Source organism: Clupea harengus, chromosome 2 (assembly GCF_900700415.2).
Source record: "Clupea harengus chromosome 2, Ch_v2.0.2, whole genome shotgun sequence".
NCBI classification, from domain to species: domain Eukaryota; kingdom Metazoa; phylum Chordata; class Actinopteri; order Clupeiformes; family Clupeidae; genus Clupea; species Clupea harengus.
In genome coordinates this window covers 17,579,153-17,599,070 of record NC_045153.1, presented here as the reverse complement: position 1 = coordinate 17,599,070, position 19,918 = coordinate 17,579,153, and the positions used below count along the sequence as shown (strand labels likewise).

Below are 19,918 nucleotides of genomic sequence, written 5' to 3'. Positions count from 1 at the left end.
AAGGGGGGAGGGGCAGCAGGAGGAGTAAACACATAATTCATTATTGCTGGGGTGCGGCCTGCCAATGAAACTACACATCATCAGAGCAGACGGGTCAGGCCTCACCATCCGGGGCCCTGCGTGAGAACGGCATGTCCTAGACGGGTGGCTGCTCGGTCTAACTCACCCCAGCCAGCTGATTCACTCCCTCGCCCGTCGCTGCCTCATCTCTAGGTCTTCATTTGGGGCCATTGAAATATATTATTTGGCATCCTAAATCCAAAACCTCATTTCTAAAAAATTAGGCTATGGCATTGGTTTGAGCTACTTGATTGATGATGACTCGGTCACAAGTCAAGCAGTATATTTGTAGTGTAGTGTTGCACAAGCACTGTACTAGTAATAATATTGTTAATATTTCCTAACTCTATGAAGCATGCCATCTAATATCTTTCATTTATAAACTGTTATCTTGTATCTTCTATGCCAAAGTCCCTCAGTCAAGTTCAACTTCAACTTCAGTTTTCACTGTTTATGGCCAGGAGCTGGTATCAGGAAAGCCCTGTCGCCTAAAAAAACCCAGACACAGATGCTTTTTCACTCAGTTCAACCTTTGCACTGATAAACAAGCCCTAATTATAGCTGCCCTTTTACGTCAATCTCCCTGAAGTCCAGAGACCTGACGTCCTGTGCGCAGGTCCTTCCTGGTCTGGATGGGCTGTGGAAAAAAATTCCTTCCTGTCTGTGATAAAACAATCCAGTGTCAGTTTTTTTGTCAGGTCGAGAGGTTGGGGCGGGGCATTTAATGCGATGGAGTGTTCGCTGGCGTCTGATGGGAAGAGCCTGGGACGCATTCCAGAGCTGCTGGGTGATGCTTTGAAGTCTTATTTTAACCAATCATGTTTCACATTAGAGAACTGATGGGATGCAAATTTCATACACCATTGATACATTGATACACTAGTTAGAATGTGAATATAAAACAAAATGAATGCCTGGAACAAATCTAGTTGTTCGGAGAATATGTGTCTGTGCTTGCACCACACTTTGCCAGGATGCTGAAAGTCAGGGTGCTGGGTTGCACTCTTATCATCCACTGCATTTTACGTACAGAATCATTTACCTCTGAGACCTCCAATGCTACTCAGAGCTATTCTCGTGAGATAGGAAGCAGGTGCATTCAGGCGGGCAGCTCAGTGGAGGATGAGAGGCCTCCAAACAGTCACTGGTGAGTGGGAGTGAGAAACAGAGAGATTTTTCCAGTGGGTGTTTTCGAGTTTGACAGACATTTTCCAGGCCATGAGAGAAACCAGCCGCCCTTTGGGTACTTATGGTGTGAGAGTGGTCTGTCTGTATTGAGAAGATATTCGTGTTAGGGTTTGAAGTGCACCGGCAATGTGTGTGTGTGTGTGTGTGTTTGTGAGTGTGCGTGCAGCACCCTCACGTGCACAGCCTGTTCTCCTTAGCCTGTTGTAGACGAGGAAGTTCTGCTAGGCCTTGCCCCTTCTCGCCTTTGTGACCATAAAAGCAAAGGAAAGCTAGACCCCTGAATCCCTCATCCACCTCTCTCATCCTAGAATAGCAGGAAAACACACACACACTCTCTGTCTGTCTAACACACACTCACACTGTTTCAAACAATTGCTGTCACTTTTCAAACTCACTGTCTTTCTCTCCACCATCCACCCCCCCCACCCCCCGAATCACAGTTGACGTTTGAAATTTGGCATCCTTGCGGGACCAACAATGCACACTGCTCTGATTTCCCTCCCTCAATCTTTCAATACCCTATTTGTTCAGAGAGAAAATGGCTGATGTGAGAAAAAAAAAAAACGGGAGGGTGCAGGGAAGCGAAGTCCTGTCACAATCCAGGCTCCTACAGGCAGACTGGATAACAGAACACACTTGAGTGGGCCCAAACACTCAGATGCTTGTTACTCTTTTTATGTGCTTTTCTCATCTCCTTCCCCCGCTGTTCTGTTCTATCTTTTTTTGATTTTTTATTCCCACTATCCCCCTTCATCAAAGCCAGGAGTCCTACGCTTCTTTGTGAATCCACTTTGCTGCTGTGGTTCTCCAGGCCTCTGCTCCCCAGACAGACCTTTTAAAGGAGTGTGTTGGACCAGCTTCACCTTTGTTAAGTCCCTCCTCACATCCGCAGCAGGAGCCTCGCCGAGTGCCCTGATCTCAAGTGGTGACCTACATGCAGATGTTGCCCTCTTGCCTTGACCTTTGACCTACAACAGCAACACACACAAAAAAGGCACCTGAACTTGGATGCTTTTTAGGGTGCTGAGAAGCCCTTCACACAGTGCATTGCCAGCTAAAATACTACTGCATGAAAAAGTTACTTTCGGACCTGCAGAGAAGCCAGCATGAGGGAGAGAGTGTCTGAGTTTCTTTTATGGATGCATTCTTCTTCTTTTTCTGGCCTCATTATTCATCTCCAGTAGTGCGGCCATGTCATGTCTGCCAATGCTCTGACAAATTGGTGTTATTATATGTCACCGACACCAGTGAGTATCCATTAAAATGCACTTTGAAAATGTACCAGAGAATGACCCACTACCATGCAGAGCCAAAACTAATGCCCAATTGTGTGTTTGTGTGTGTGTGTGTGTGTGTGTGAGAGAGAGAGAGAGACAGACAGAAAGAGAGAGAGAGAGAGAGACAAAGCAGATTGTACAGGCATGTGTATTGTATGTATGGTCCCTGTGGGCTTGTCATTGATTATTTTCTTTTACAGTGTTAACAAAAATGACCGCCCAAAGTGCTGACACTGAGGCATGTAACAAGCGTACGCCACAGCACAACACACACACATACACACACACACACACACACCCACGCACACACACACACACACACACACACACACGCACACACACACACAGGCGTACACATGCACACACACACACACACACACACACACACACACACACACACACACACACACACACACACACACAAACAGCAGAAGTTCTCATCCAGCCCTGGCTTAGCCTATTTAGTCTGTCAGAATGTTCTCATCGAATGCACATGCGTTTTTAATGTGATACAGGCCAGGCTAGAAGAATGGGAGTCCATAGGGAAAAATGTAATTCTCATGTCTATGTCACGTATATATACTGTATATACCACGGGACAGAAATAAGCCTGTGGGAAGATTCCGGTTGACATGAACATGGTAAAGCAAGCCCTGATGGATTATGTGCTATCCTGTGGAATCTGAAGAAAATCGCCCATGACCAAGTAATAATACTATAGACAATGTAATTAAATATGTGGAGGAAAGGAGAAAAGACACAGGCAGACAAACTGTCAGAAAAAAACAAAGAAACAAACAACAAAAGAAAGAAAGAAAATAGACAGACTGGACAAGTATGGATGAATGGAAGGTGCTTCAAAGCAAACAGAAAGAGAGTGGTGGAGAAAGAGATGAATGTTTTGTGCTCCTAATCTAGGGCCAGGCGAGGAGAGCGCAGTGGGCCTGTGGGGCACAGCCTTAGGGCTCCACTGACAAAGAACAGTGGAATTCCTCTGTCTCTGACCACACACTGGGTGGGATCTTTTACAGTGGGGCTCTGGCAGCCTGTGTGTGAGTGTGTGTGTCATTGGATGTGACAGCTGACACTCAGATGTCATTATAGTCTGCAGCAGTCTCTAACTCTTTCACACAACACACAAACACTCTCACACACACACACACACACACAGTCCCTTCCATCACACACACACACACACACACACACACACACACACACACACACACACACACAAACACACACACACACAAACACACACACAGACACACACACACACACACACACACACACACACAAACACACACACACACAAACACTCACACACAGCTCTGCATGATATGAAGGACGAGCTGTGTTGTAGGAGTGCCCAGCCAAAGTGATACGCTGATGGTTGGGAGGTAAGGTGAGGATGTCAGTGGAATGTCTTGGCTCTGGCCTTTAGCTCATTCCACATATGCAGACAATCACAACAGTCTCTACTATCTGTGTGTAGCTTGTCTGTATATATATGTATTGTGTGTGTGTGTGTGTGTGTGTGTGTCTGTGTGTGGGTGTGTGTGTGTGTGTGTGTGTGTGTGTGTGTGTGTGTGTGTGTGTGTGTGTGTCGTTTGTCAGTCAGGGTACAGGGAAAGCCCCTCTTGAGTGGAAGGATTAGTTGATATGTTTGTACCTCTCAGCCACACATTTACTATCAGTTTGACCTTCGACCTGCGTGTCTGGGATATACAAGAGTGTCAGGTAGTTATTGGGAGAGGATGGCTTAAACAGCGAGGACCCCAGCAGGCATGAGAGGCCCCCAATATGATGCTCACGCACACCCACCAGTGACCCACAGGCAGGGGGAAAAGGTCATGAAAAGTTACGCCTCCTGCAAGCTCTCCAGGCCAGAGTGACCTTTGGTAAGGGTCGATGAAGAGTCAGATTAAAGCCAGCTGAGACGGCGAGGTATGCCGCACAGACAGCAGACTGCTCGACCTGCAGCCCCCTCCCACTCCCACTCCCCACCAAACTAAAATCTGGAAAGTTCTGGATTCTTGCCATAATGGTTCTCGTTCTTTCTCCCTTTCAGAGAAACGAAACTTCAAATCTTCTTACAGGATGAGCGCTGTTGGAATGCTGAACGGAGGCAGCGGCAGCTTGGCTTTGTTTTGCCTCCATTGTTCTCCATCTTCCTGTGTAGATAGCACAAGGCTTGGCTCTTTCCCTTAGCCCAGTAGTGTTACCCTTAGCCCAGTAGTGTTTAAACAAGTAGCATCAGGACCCTGATAGGGGACTGGGCCTCTTGTGTATCATGGCATCTGTTTTCCGCTGGTGATGGTGGTGGTGATGCCGTTGACAGGCTCTTGGTCTCAGGTTGCTGTCTTAATGGGGTTATTACGTGGTCCACTGATGGGGGGATTTGCCCCACTTGGAGGGCCACTCCCCACTCTCAAGTGTTTGTGTCTAAGCTCAGCCTGGTGGTCTGGCTAACAAAAGAGGATCACAGACACACACTGACACACACACACACACACTGACACACACTGACACACACACACACATACACACACACACACTCTCTCTCTCTCTCTCTCTCTCACACACACACACAAACACACACACACAGAGGTACATGAATGGATATGCAGACATACACATGCATGCATATCCACCACCCCTCCGACACACACTCACACAGGAAAATACATAGGCAAATCCTCTCCAACACACATTTACACAAATGCACACACAATAAAAAGCCTGGGAATTTCTGTAGCTCAAGCTTCCCATCTCTTTTTCTCAAAAAAAAAAAATGCCATTGTGTGGAATGTGCATAATTCATTTGTGCATGTTTAAGATTTCCAGACTCGAAAATTGCCGTACACGCTGGGCAACTCTGCTTTATCTTAATTGACATCTGATCAGCAACCAGAAAGAGCCTTTAAGCCACCACCGAACCTTAAGCCCTGAGCTCCCACAATGCCTCTCTTCTACCTGCAGAAGGAAGTGAGGTGCAGTCACGCTTGAGGAGAGCCTGTTGCCTCTTATTCTGTGGCTCATTAAACCCTTCGGCCCACAGGATTCCGCCTCTCCAACGCGCTCGCCGACAATTACCCTACTGACCACCCTCAGTGTCTCTGCACTTAGGAATGTCACGAGTGCCAAGCAATCACCTTCGCACTGTGGGAAAAAGGAAAAGACTTATCAAAGGTTGAGCAAATGAAAACAAAGAACACTTTCCCCTTTTTTCTTCTTTTTTTTTTCCTTCGGCCCCACTTCTCTTACACCGGAGCAGTATGGTTTTGATTTGTCCCTGGATGGGGGCGTGAGTGGTTTTCAGCATGTAGTACAGGCCGGCTGGGCGGGCATCTGGAGCAGGTTATGAAAATGATAAATATTTTCGCCTTGGCCAATGGATTCCTTCTGCCGACAGTCCTCTGAGGCGATGGACCTTGACATGTAGCGTGGTTAACAGTGGCTCTGCGAAGGAAAACGTCAATCCAGAGCAGCTTCTGCAGAACAGAGTCCCACATTAGACACTAACATCCTGGACAAAGGCACACTAAACCAAATGTCTTGAAAATACATCAACCCACTGAAACAATGTGAAGTCCACAGGGTCTCAAGCCAGAATTTTGAGCATGTACATAAATTTGGTTGTATCTTAACTTGGCCAAGGACCGCCTGCACTGAGCGGAAGGGGCCTGCTGATCATCAGGCAAAGTGACCAACCACTACATGACATTTACTCTAAAGTGAAATATCAGAGATTATGTCTTATGTCCAGTATCCTAGCTACTGTTGTGATTTGACTCAACATTTTAAGCGTCTCATAGAAGTACATGTACACCACTGTGACTGCCATTATATACTTCCTGTGAGATGGTGTTGGACTCAATGAGCAATATGTACCAGACAGTGCTGTTTCACTCTGTTTTCTAAGAGGAGATATTCTGAAAGATTAAGAATGCCTTGTAATGGGATGGATCAACCCATCATAGCAAAGCTCACTTCCTGGAGGTATTTCCAGGAGTCTCTGCAGCCTCCATACTCACTGACAGCTGCTATCCAACAAAGCCCTGTGTCCACATCAGACCGTTAATGCTGTTATAGTTACTGCCAGTAAATTTGTTCTTTCCCACGTCTGAACCCCAGCGAGTCACGTTTGTTGATTTGAATGGGATCTAAGCAGAGGAAGCATGACTGCGACTCCCCGCCGCTTTTCTGCGTATCATTAGCGGGGCAGACAAGTCGGCCCTGCCATTACGCCGCGCCGTGCCAAGGCCTGTCAGCATTGTTTAGGGAACGAGACGCTGGCATCTTCCAAGTATGGCAGTAACGGCAGAGCGCAGTTCTTGCTCCGTCGACACCAGACAAGGCAAAGGAATTCCACCACCGCTGCTGCCCCGAGAGTGGAGAGCGGGCACATCTGTGAGCCGAAGGGGGAAGAAGCTAATGCTAACGCTAATGCCAGCCCCGTTGCTCTCCTCGGTCGCTGAGTCACCCGCAGATGTTGGTGGGGTTGGCGATGGAGCGTGGTTGGACTCAGACGGGATTGGGAACCAGAGTTGTGGTTGTGGTCACGGCTTTTGGTCTACGCGAGCAGGAAAGATCGCAGTGTTTCTGTTTCTGCAACCGCACCACAAACCACACCACAGGCAAAACACTGAACCCAGCTGACCACCGATGCAGGTTCCACTAAATATTCACCCAGGCAATCTTTCACTATATATTACTGCTCAAAAATGTAAACACATCGCGAACACTGGATGTGACAAAAGGCCGCTGTCTCATCTCAGCATGTGGCTTGGGTCTGCACAGAGCACACTGCACAACAGGACCAGTTTAAACAGCTCAGAGTGGGTTTGAAGAGGGTCTCAATTTGATGGATGAAATTGTATTACAGTGGGTGTGTGAACTGAATTAAGGTCTCTGTTTTGAAATAAAAATCATTCATCTCGGAGTGAACTAAGTCACGCTGTGCAGTGTTCCATATAGTGTAGGAGGCTTTCGGATTCTTAGGGCCCATATGTGGTGTGGGATGGGCATGCTCCTCAGAGGTGCCTGATGGCCTGAGATGCCCTCTCTCTCTCTCTCTCTCTCCCTCTCTCTATCTCTCTCTCTCTCTCTCTCTCTCTCTCTCGCTCTCTCTCTTGTCTGAGCCTCAATGAGTGCATTGTCAGCCATTTGAGCTAATCACTAAAGCCTCCTCTTCCAATACCGGCAGTAAGCAGATTAGCATGCAGATGTGTGCAGATGTTGCGTGTAATTTTGCAACAGCTGCTGACTCACCACAATGGATGGTTACAGGGTACTTAACAGAGAAAGAGAGAAAGTGAAGTGGAGTGAGAGGAAGAGAGAAAGAGCGAGAGAGAGAGAGAGAGAGAGAGAGAGAGAGAAAGTCATGATTCACACCATGTAAGGCAGGGTAGTTCCTTTTTGGGTTTCCTTCTATTCTCTACCAAATCAAGAGTGGCTTTCCTCAATTCTCTCAACCTTAGTGCTTAGAATAAAGGCTGTTCATTGGCACCCAATCTTAACACCATACCAATAAACCAGTCTAGTTTGTAATAGGAAGCTTGTGTTTCCTGCCTAGCGGATATATGTCTGCAGAGAAGAAAGGGACACCTTGAAAAAGGAAGGAATAACTTTGGTGCAATTTTTCTGAGTTGTTTAAAGAACCGAAGAATGACTTCACAGATTTTTTTTGTCCACAGGCATACAGGTATTTGAATGCATATTGTGCTGTCCAGAGCATACACACACACACACACACACACAAACAGGGCCCTAATTTCATTAACGGCAACGAGCAACAAGCAAAGTCCGTTTGCACTTAAGATCTTGCTCATGGTACTACATTAGAAAAATTATTTTGCCAAGTTATTGAATTAGCTTTAGTTCATGCGTGGCAGACTTTGCTCATTGCATGTCGCTTTGCTCTGTGCCACTTGCCCGCCAATGAAAGGAGGGCACACAGTCTAATAATACTGTTTAATAATAGTGTTCACATTCTCTTCCCCTTAGTCCTTACACCAGCCTGGAAACGACCAGCTGTGTGTTTCACAGAGTGAGTCCATGTCTTTGTACACACACTCATCAGCAACCTAATGGGCCCCAGTCAGTCAGGCAGGCTAAGTCAGTCAACTCTCTTTTAGTGCACTGCCATTTCTACAGCTCCAAAATAAGACTTAATTATCCCCACATGGAAGCCGTAAGTCCCTGAGTTGCGACATGAGACCCATTATGAAGGATCAGCTACTGGTCTCCAGTGAGACAACCTTTCTGTGGGAAACCAATTTATAACAATGTAATGGGATCGAGTGTGAACTTTCCCATTAACTTTAAAGAGCCAAACGTATTGTTTGCACGTCCTTAATCGTTTCCGGACGGTAGATACGATTTGCTGAGAGGTTAAGCCGTCTCCAATCCCACCACTATTAAAGGAATTGATGATAACGTATCATGTTTCCCGTGAGTAGATCATTTTATTGGACACACCATAGTTTGGGGAAGTCGTCATTGAAGAACATTCGTTTTTTCTTAGTTACGGGAAGATTGAGAGTAGAGTTAATGTAATTATGTTCTTCTTTCGCTTCCTGTGTATCTATCTGTTCTGGGAGGAAGGTCAGGTATGCATCCCTCAGAGATAGAGGAGAGTATGAGAAAGAGAGAGAGCGAGAGAGAAAGAGGGAGAGAGAGAAAAAAGGGAGAGAGAGAGAGAGAGGATAAAGAGGGAGCAAAGCAGCAGATATCAAAGCCAGGAATGTTTTTGTTTTAGCTTTCCAAAAGAAAAACATAAACACAAGCCGGCAGCTTGACACGATAAGAGATCAATAATCGCGATAACCTACAGAACTACCCTGACCATTTTTAATCTACTGAAATCAGGTTCCTTTCACATTGTTCAAGGAAAAGTGTCTGTGAAATAAAGGCGTGTCCTTATGACGATCAACGTCTGGCTCGGTGGAGACCAGTAACAGTAGCATCTCCTCGGGTCCAGGAAAAGTTATGCTGTAAATCTGTATAGCAATGCTGACAGCAGAGCTGCACACACCGCCTGCGTCATCTCACAGACTGGCTGGAGGCCGCTGCCTCTCCTCCTGCACTGTTCTGAGGACACAACTGCCCCTCGGGGTTCTGGGAAAACAATCAGAACAATGTCTCTCCACACGTGGGCAAGATTCATGGCTCTCGTGCACTGCTCAGTAAGCAAGTGTGCATACCTCTTAATAACAAACATCACTCTGGGAACACACTCAGCAGTAAGAACGGCACACACATGCATATACACAGATCACATCCGCATGCATGAACATACTCATGCACACAGACAAGCACTTGTACACCTCTCCATATACATTCACACGCACACACGCACACACACACAAACACAGACAGGTGATACATCATGGTTTTCTAGGAAATGTCAGAAAGTGTAGAAGTAGGCCTGTTAGGCTAATGCCAGCTTAGCTTGTTGGAGGCTAACCAGACCCAACTGTGGAAACAGGGGTGTGTTGTGAACACACATTAACATGATGTGCAGGTACTTGACCTCTGACCTTAGGGTCAGCCAGACGCACATAACACAGGCCAAAATTTGCACCATTAAACAAGTAACACAAGCCTGTTTTAGCTGACTAGCCTGTGCACGAATGTATAATGACTTTATACCCTTTTGAGTAAGCACTCTATTGTAAGTTTGATTTATTGCCACACAGAAACCCTTAGTTTTAATTTTTCATCCCATTTCTGGGGATATCAAGGGGAAATCAAGTGGATATGTGCATGGGAGGGGTTAGCTATTGCAAATTAACTGATCAAGGAGTAAGAAAGAAGCCTGTATCCACATTAATGGCTTCTTACCACATATATTAGCAAGAAGTGTTGTGTGATTCTAGTGTTTATTATAAGGACTTTGTGTCCTGTTGTATGGAGGATATATCACTAGGAACTAGCACAAGCCATGAAATGGTAACATCAGAAAGTACTGATTCTTTTGCAGAAGCACCCACTTGGCCAGAAAAAAGGAATCTTTGTGTTCCTCACCAGCAGTTGGAGGCCATTTTGTTGGCCACATTTAGAACAGACAGCTGCGTCTGCAGATGACACTCAGGGAAATGTAAACAGCAACAACAACAACACCAAAAGCCCTGAGCTCCCAAACAAACAGAGCAGTGTGTGTGGGGAACTCCCATTGCCATGGTAGCCTGTTAGACGAGAGGAAAGGATGTCTTCATGGGCTCAGTATATTTGGCCCTTCTGGGGAAAGGCTGTTCCCTATTTTAGGATTTTGACTTCATTAGGTATTTGGACCTTTACATTTTTAGATCCCTAAATCAAGTTCGGCATGTGCTTCTGTGAACATGGTTACTCGCTGTCTCTGAGCCAAATCTGTCTCTATTCAAGTGTTCACTATGACTCACCTAATTGGGTACCTCATGTTTACTTGTTCTTGATTTACAACTTGTGGCTTTCTTAAAAGTTCTGCGCCATGTTTGCGAACATCCTCCTCCAGCCACGAGTAGATAGAGAAAACCGAACAGACGACTGACCTTCCACATTATGACGTTGTTATACTGACTCCAATTCTTCCTCATCCCAGGCAGCCTGTTCAATACAAAATACCTGTTGAGACCATATTGAGTTTGAACCGATACTTTTCCTCTTGCATAACAGGGGGGCAATTTCACTCAGCTTATATAACTTTTGTTTTTGTTTTCTAACCTCTTTGAGTTGGCAGAGACATTCAGCAATCTATGTAATGACTCTGGAACTGAGATAGAGAGGGTGTGTACCACTGGTTCTCTGCGTGCTTCAGAAATACCAAGGGACTATTGCGGTGTTTTGGGGATTTGGGTGGGCTGACTTCAATATCTCTCTCTAGCACTTTCTCAATATTTCGATGAGTCTCTTTTTCTCTTCTAAATCATATGACCTGTTGCCTCCAGCCCTTCGTTTCGTTTGTTATCTCTATAACTTCTTTTTAAGGGGCCGCCACTTTGTTTCTCATCCTCTGTTCACCTCTTAATGATCTCCCTCTCCACATCTCTTAATCTCTGTAAACATTCCCAGCCAGTCCAGCACGAGCCTTCTGTCTCTTTCAGCCAAGGTAAACATCAATGATTGGTCCGTTCTCTCTCTCTCTCCTTCTCTCTACCTCTCCTTTTTGTTTCTGTCTCTCCCTCTCTCTTTCTTTTTCTGTTTAAATCTTTTCTCATTTGTAATCAAACATATTTAAGCCCAAGGGCATGTCCAGTGTAGGTCCGCAACCAAATATTTGGACATAACCAAACAAACAGACAGGCAGACAAATACACACATACAAATGACTCATCTGCACATGGAGGTGCAGGGCACAGTGCTTTGCCCACACACACATACACACACACACACACACACACACACACACACACACACACACACACACACACACACACACACATACAAACACTGCCTATAATTATGCACAAACACACACTATCACACATACACTGCACAATCACAACAAAGGCTTCACAGCTGAAACACGCCCAATAATAATCTGGCCTTGTGCAAACACGTGCTTCCGCTAAAACACATATGTGCACACAAGTAGTCGGGAAGCTCCAAGCCACAGATATTTATTTTCCCTTTCAGCATGCCTTTAGAAAACAAAAACAGAACCTTGCGGGACATGCAGAACGTGACGGCTCTCCCGTCAAACCCCAAAGCTGAGAAAACGAACTTAATGATCAACTTCAGCTCAGCGTGGCTCAGTTCAAACTAGCTGGCATTAGACCTGCAGCTCCCCTGCCTCACTGCAGGCCATGTTTAGACTTCACTTTTCTGGGAAAGATTTTTCCTTCACATACACACACACAAACACACACACACACACACACACACACACACACACACACACACACACACACACACACACACACACACACACACACACAAGGAGCAAAGAATACACAAAGCCTCCACTGCTCTCATCCTCTTCCCTCTGTCCTCATTCCTCATTCTTCTCTTTTTCCATTTTTGGTGCTTTGTTTGCTGTGAGTTAAAGGAAAGAACAGCACTGGGGAGTTCCCAGTCAGACGCTGAACAACACAGTTTATGCTCTCAACACTTTACCACGGATACGCACGATAGCCCGCATTATTGGCCTGCATGCACGACATGTCTGGAGATAACGGCTCTATATACACCGGTTTTCAGGATCACGACATAGTCCATCTATAGGAGCTATCGCGCTATAGAAGTCATGTGTTGATCTGTGGTTTTGACTCTATGCTTTTTGTGCAGTGTCTTTTCCTGTGCCAGCTCGTGTTTAGATTTTGCAGACACGCACGGCAGAGTGGGGAGGGGTGGGAGAGGAGGGAATGTTCTGAAGATGACCCCCCCACCCCAACCTCCTGTATACCCACTACAGCTTTGATGTGTTGAGCGTGATAAGGGTGGTGTGGTTTTGATAAGGCCTGTGATAGACATCATAGGGATTACAGAGACACACACTGTTGCACACACACACACACACACACACACACACACACACACACACACACACACACACACATACACACACACACACACACACAGTTAGGGAGCTGGCACTCATGTGTGCTAACTCATTTTTTTGCATGTCCCTGAGAGAGGACTGTGTGTGTCTGTCGGGTGTTTGTATGAGGTTTCTTGACAAGACCGTGGCACACCAGCCACTTTGACCTCTGTAAAGCAGTGCAATGGCTGGAATGCGTTGCTCTCAGGACAAACATCCCAACACCCCGTGTCCTTATACACCAGAAAATTTTGCCCATTTTGACCGGGGCAAGTTGTCCAGTGTGTATTTCTTAGTGCTCATTGCGCCCTTATCAGCTACTATGAATGACACATCTGATCTCCTGTAACCCAAGCATTCACGGTATAGCATTACACACCACCGGGCTGTGTTATCCCATAGCTATGTGTGTGGACTTACCCAGTTGCAGCGGTTCTGTGTTTGACTGAGGATGATGTGTGGTTGGTTGGAGCTCTTGCTTGCCAGAGAACACCAACACAGACCAGAGTTATGCCTCAGGCTGGCTCTGGAATAAACAGTTTATATAGTCTGTTGCAGATCATGATGGTTTCACTCGGCACACATTCACACTTAGCAGTGTGAACCCAACACAAGAGATACAGGCCATGCAGGCTTTTCCGTTAACGCATTTTGCTGTGGTGCACTACAACACTTTGGTGTCTGTCTCGTGCAGAGCTGATTTTGTACAATTGTAAATTTTCACCACTAGTAATACTGTATGGAAACACATGGAGGTGGGTAACACTACCATGTGTCACCAACTCACAGGTTTCAGTTCTATCTTATGCTCTGGTCAGGCCTACACGGATGTAGCCCACAGGTGGGAGAGAAATCAGGTAGTCCATGAACCCTCACCTTTGGAGGGGAATGGTCTGGCTTTCTATCTAGAACCTGGATTTGCTACCTGGACTTGCTACTCTGGTTCAGCAGTCGAACCGGGAATCCAAACTGATGAATGGGATCAGCTGGTTTGTTGAATGTCTCGACTTCTGCTCTCCTCCTTCTACCCTTTGAGTAAAACCCTGGTTTCGGGAGCAATCTGTGAGACAGCTGACTGGCGCCTGCGCTGTTGATCATGGAACAGCAGACACTTGACAAGCACAAATTGTGCTCACTTGACATAACACAAGGCTGTTGTGGTCGGGATCCGTTTCAGCTTTTGGCTTATAATGGTTAAGGGTCGAGAGTGGGTCTCCATAAAGCTGGTCCCAGAACAGTGCTGGCGGTATAAGGGGGGAAGAGGGATATAAAACTGCAATGACTCCAAGCAATCTCGTTTCCCATGGTCCATCTCAGCAAGGCCACACACTGATTCAATTACCCCCACCGTAATACACACACACACACACACACACACACACACACACACACACACACACACACACACACACACACACACACACACACACACACACACACACACACACACACACACCAATGGACCCACACATATGTACACACACTGACACTTTTATAAAGGAGGCTGAGAAAGACATTGATGGTAGTGTCGGTGGTTGATGCATGTGTGCTTGTGAGCATGTTTATATTTGTGTGTATATGTGCATGAGTGTGTGTATGTGTGTGTGTGTGTGTGTGTGTGCATGAGTGTGTGTATGTGTGCATGAGTGTGTGTGTGTGTGTGTGTGTGTGCATGTGTGCATGTGTGTTTGTGTGTGTGCATGAGTGTGTGTATGTGTGTGTGTGTGTGTGTGTGCATGTGTGTTTGTGTGTGTGCTGTATGTGTGTGGGTAGTATCTACTCCTCTCCTACGCTCGGTTCTGTAGCCAGACCATCATGTTCCCAGTACTAAAGGGCTCCAGAGAGAGAGAGAGAGCGGGGTCTGGCCACAGTCTGTCTGGCACGACGCCCCACACGTGAGCGAGAGAACAGGTGGTCCAGGAGAGGGAGAGAGAGAGAGAGATGAGAGGAGAGGAGATGGAAAGGGAACGATGTCAGGGTGGGGTGGAGGGCTTGTTTGTGGTTCCCAGGCTCTTTTCCTGGGGTGGTGGTTGACTGTGGGGAACGGTTGAGTGAGTGTGTGAGTGAGTGAGTGTGTGTGTGTGTGTGTGTGTGTGTGAGAGTGTGTGAGTGAGTGAGTGAGCCCCAGGCCATGTGAGTGAGTGTGTGTGTGTGTGTGTGTGTGTGTGTGTGTGTGTGTGTGTGTGTGTGTGTGTGTGTGTGTGTGTGTGTGTGTGTGTGTGAGTGAGTGTGTGAGTGAGTGAGTGAGTGAGCCCCAGGCCATGTGAGTAAGAGTTGGGTGGGCCGGAGAGGGTGACACCAGCATACAGCTGGAGCTCTGCTGCCCACTGGAGTTCTCTGTGTGTGTGTGTGTGTGTGTGCGCTGGGAACAGAGACTGAGGTTCAGCCCACAGGCTTGCTCCAGTCTCTCAACATCTTCAGACCAGTAATACGTTTAACAGCTGAAAGTCTCTCTGCATGTCTGGCTATTTGTACCACACATTATCATGCACTGTCAGACTGATCATGTGGTAGACATCTATACCAAATCACCAAATTGCATGTAAAAATGAAGGACCACATAGAAAAACATTGTCTGAACTGTTGTCTTGACAGATTCAATGGTTGTCTGTAATTGCCAAATGCCATCATAAACACAAACCATTTGTTTCATGTTGTTCCCATTTTGACCGAAATTACAATATTGTGTCACCAGACTAACCTCTACCATTAGTCTCTTTTTATGTCACATTAAGAAAGAGAGGTCACTTGGCAAACTAACAGCTGCAAGTGAGTCTGTGTAGATATGCTGCTGTCATCTAGTGGTGTTGTATGAAGCTTCAAGCTGGTTCAACTGACACCATGTGTTCTCTCTCTCTCTCTGTCTGTCTGTTTCTCTGTCTGTCTCTCTGCAGGGGGGTGGTTGCTCAGGGTCATCATGTGGAAAGTGTGACTGCAATGGTGTCAAAGGGCTTAAGGTGAGTCACTCAGCCGAATGTGTATTTGATGGTGTCTTTTTTCTCCTTTTAAATATAAAGTTATGTTACCTTTCCTCTGTTTTCAGGGTTATTCACTAAGCTTTTATACCACTGCCATATTGATACACATGTCACTAGATAGGACATTCATGTCTCTAGGTGACTCTATCAGACTTGAGAGATTAGCTCAGATGAGACGAGAATGTCATGAGAATTTTACGACGGAGACAGAAACAGAGAGAGAGAGAGAGAGAGAGAGAGAGGGAAAGAGTGAGAGAGAGAACAAAAGGATGAGAGAGATAAGAAAGGACGGATATTGATTGAGTAGTGCAATTATTTAGGCGGAGGTGAGTCACAAGCTGAGAAATGCAAGGGGAAAGAATAAGAGAGATAAAACAATAGAGCAGGCCTGGGAAGGAAGAGAAGCACCCCTGCTGACCAGCCCGCTGGTGCTTTTAGCCGTGCCAAGCCAAGCACAGGAGCACAAACACATACATGCTTTGGGCGTGAGAGCATCCAATCACAAAGACCATAAAGCCTGTGTCTCTGGGCCACAACCAACAGCTCTCTCTCCTCACCCATCCTGTGATAACATCCTGTCATGCCATCTGTCAAAGGACCCACAGCTCATTCATCTGAACCATTTACCACAATTAGTACTTCAAAGGATGATTTATATTATGTGTAAACAGGCAAACAGGTGGTGGAACGCATGTTATATATATATACATTTATACACAACGTTTATATATATAAATATGTTAATACATACAGCACGGTTCAACAGAATGGTTCGATGATTTAGTATGTTGTTCACCAACGCCCACAGCATCTGCAAAACATATATTTCTTGCCCCTCCCATCTAACCCTACCCCTTCCGCACCAAAATAGAGACAGTAAGTTGACATTGAAAAGTACAGACATGGAAAAAAGACTTGCACTGAAAAAGGCTGACATGAAGAAACAAAGAAAAGATTGTCATTGAAAAGGCACATCAGAGTAAACAGAAAACCATGAAACCATCTTTTCAGTGGCCAAAGTTAATTTGTGTAAGTGAATAAGTGTTTCAATGCCAATGTTCTATTTTGCAGTTTAGGTTTTTCTTTCTTTTATTTAAATCAATGCCGATTTATTTATTTTTTCAATGCCAGACTTAAAGTCTCTGTTTTAGCTCCATAGTATGTTCTTTTATTCTAAATATATAGAGTTAAATGTGTCGATGTGACCGCAGATTTTTTTCCTTTATAATATTTGCCAAGTGGTGACTTGCGTGTAGTTGATAGAGGCATTACATATAACAGTTCAGTGACTCCACCTAGTGGTAGCCTTAAATAGATGCAGAAAAGCAGCATTGTGTTACTTTAACTACATTTATTTGATCAAATATTTTTGTGAGAGTTTTAAACATTTAGAATTGTACTCAATTTTGAAAGACCATTTGATTTAACAATTTAGTGTGATTAAAATGATGAGTTTCAAGGCCATTTGAATTGCCTAATGCACAGTCTGAAGTATAGCTCACTGTCCTCATACACTGTCCTTTACTCACTAGGGTGAGAGGGGATTTCCTGGCTTGCAAGGCAACATGGGATTTCCTGGGATGCAAGGACATGAAGGCCCTCCTGGTCCCATGGGACCTCATGTAAGATCAACTTAGTCACACATTTGACCTGTCCAGTACTCATTGGATTTCTACCCTGTTTTCACACAGAACAGTTCTTTACAGTCCTGCGTCTTCTTCTCTTGATTCACAGGGCGATAATGGCGGGACTGGAGCTCCTGGAACGAAAGGAACACGTGTAAGTCTTTCACACCTGGTTTCACCATCTGGTTGAGTGGAGCACCTATATTCATACACATTCAGTTTAGGAGGAGTGACATCTTTTTTAATTCGTTCGGCCTTACAGGGACCTCCAGGGCTGCCAGGTTTTCCCGGAAACCCAGGATTACCTGTAAGTATTATTCATATAATACTGTGTGAGTGTATTATATATTATATTTTAATATTATAGTGTATGATAGTGTATTAGTGATTGAATGTTTTGAATACTGTATGAAATTGTAATTTCGCTGAAGATTGCTTAATAATGATAGTGAAGCAATTGTAAGCCGTTTTAATTTATGTACATATTGGTGAAATTATCTGATGTTTTCCTCGTTCTCTGCAGGGTATTCCAGGGCAGGATGGCCCCCCCGGGCCTCATGGTATCCCAGGATGCAACGGAACAAAGGTACAAATTTTCATAATTTCCTGTGATATTCTAGATACTCATCTTTGCTGTACTTTCCAAAACATGCATTTCTGTATCATACAGTGGGTACGGAAAGTATTCAGACCCCTTTAAATATGAGTGTCACAGCAAAGGGTCTGAATACTGTGATATTTCAGTTTTTATTTTTTAGTAAATTTGTAAAAATGTCTACATTTCTGTTTTTTTCTGTCAAGATGGGTTGCTGAGTGTACATTAATGCGAAAAATTTTTTAACTTGTTTGATTATAGCAAATGGCTGCAATAAAATAAAGAGTGAAAAATGTAAAGGGGTCTGAATACTTTCCGTACCCTCTGTAGATCATAGATCTTTTTAGTGGCTTCACAACAACATCTTTTTTGTGACTTTGGGTTTCAGGGAGATCCCGGTTTGCATGGAATCCCGGGTGTTCCAGGCCTCCAAGGTCCCCCTGTAAGATCTCAGATCATATAACAATCCATTTACATCACAGCCATAGAGTTGCTATAGTGTGTGTGTGACAATACATAATCCAGCACCTTTTCCTTCCATAGGGTATACCAGGACTACTCGGCATGAAGGTAAGAACTCTTACCTATTCCAGGTTTTTCACAGGGAGACTGACGACATACACATTTGTTTGTAATCTGTTGGGCAACTACACACAATATTTCCCTCTCTGTCTCAGGGCGACCCAGGCGGTATCATTGGTGGGATCATCCCTCAGAAAGGTGAACCAGGAAGACATGGACCCTCAGGACAGCCTGTGAGTATCCTTTCATGGGAACATTTGGTAGCTTTGGTCATCATCACCATCATGATTCATCATCACATTTAGATTCATCATACTGCATCATTGTCAATTAGCGATATTGATTACCTAAAAGTGTACTCTATAGCGGGGCAGTGCTGAATGACATAACTTGTTGAATTGTTTTTCCAAAAGGGATTCAAAGGAATTCCAGGCATACCAGGACAACAGGGGCCCCAAGGGCCATCAGGACAGAGAGTAAGTCATGTTGTGTAGAGCGTTTTGAAGGAATTATCTCCAGAATATCCATTAATTGGTAGTTCAACTCAAATCATTGCTCTTTTCTCCTCTGTAATATCTCCAATTTCCAAATCCTATTGCAGGGTAACCCAGGTCTACCTGGCCCGAAGGGAGATCAGGTAGGGATTGATGAAAGTACACAGAATAGGACCACTTGTCCACTTTTCACTGCCACGTGTCTGCAAAAAACTGAATGTTGTTACAGGGATGTTTGTGTCTTTTTGCTCTTGCTGCAGGGTGACAGGCTGTCTTTCCAGAGTGAGAAGGGACAGAAGGTAATTATGTTCTCCGTATTCATATAAGATACCCTGTGTATGGGCTGGGTGCATGGTCCACTAATCAGTCACAGTGTGCCGTAAATGCAATTATTATATTGCAACGATAGTATGAGCGTTCTGATTGGCTAATGCCTGGTTATGCCTCCCGCGTATCGCCCGCTCAGGGGCCTCAGTATTGCCCTCCGACGAATTTGTTTCGTGAGAAGACTAGAGAGCTCAACAAAACTTTTTTCTATTTGCAATTACCATTTCTTTTCATTTATGAAAAATGTCATATAATAAACAACTCACTAACCTCATCGTTCGGTCATGCCGGGAAATATCACTAACTAACTAACCGCACTCTCGGTTAGTT

General features: G+C 45.2%; 1 protein-coding gene across 1 annotated transcript in view; it reads left to right on the top strand.

Moving 5' to 3' along the window:
- Positions 1 to 19,918, top strand: part of col4a1 (collagen, type IV, alpha 1) — a 49,863-nt gene that overhangs the window by 9,733 nt on the left and 20,212 nt on the right. Inside the window, exons 2-12 of the mRNA XM_031584948.2 lie at positions 15,942 to 16,004; positions 17,558 to 17,647; positions 17,760 to 17,804; positions 17,913 to 17,957; positions 18,174 to 18,236; positions 18,634 to 18,687; positions 18,789 to 18,815; positions 18,923 to 19,000; positions 19,181 to 19,243; positions 19,369 to 19,404; positions 19,522 to 19,560. Of these exons, the coding sequence (XP_031440808.1) occupies positions 15,942 to 16,004; positions 17,558 to 17,647; positions 17,760 to 17,804; positions 17,913 to 17,957; positions 18,174 to 18,236; positions 18,634 to 18,687; positions 18,789 to 18,815; positions 18,923 to 19,000; positions 19,181 to 19,243; positions 19,369 to 19,404; positions 19,522 to 19,560 (603 nt within the window). The remainder of the gene's footprint in view (positions 1 to 15,941; positions 16,005 to 17,557; positions 17,648 to 17,759; positions 17,805 to 17,912; positions 17,958 to 18,173; positions 18,237 to 18,633; positions 18,688 to 18,788; positions 18,816 to 18,922; positions 19,001 to 19,180; positions 19,244 to 19,368; positions 19,405 to 19,521; positions 19,561 to 19,918) is intronic.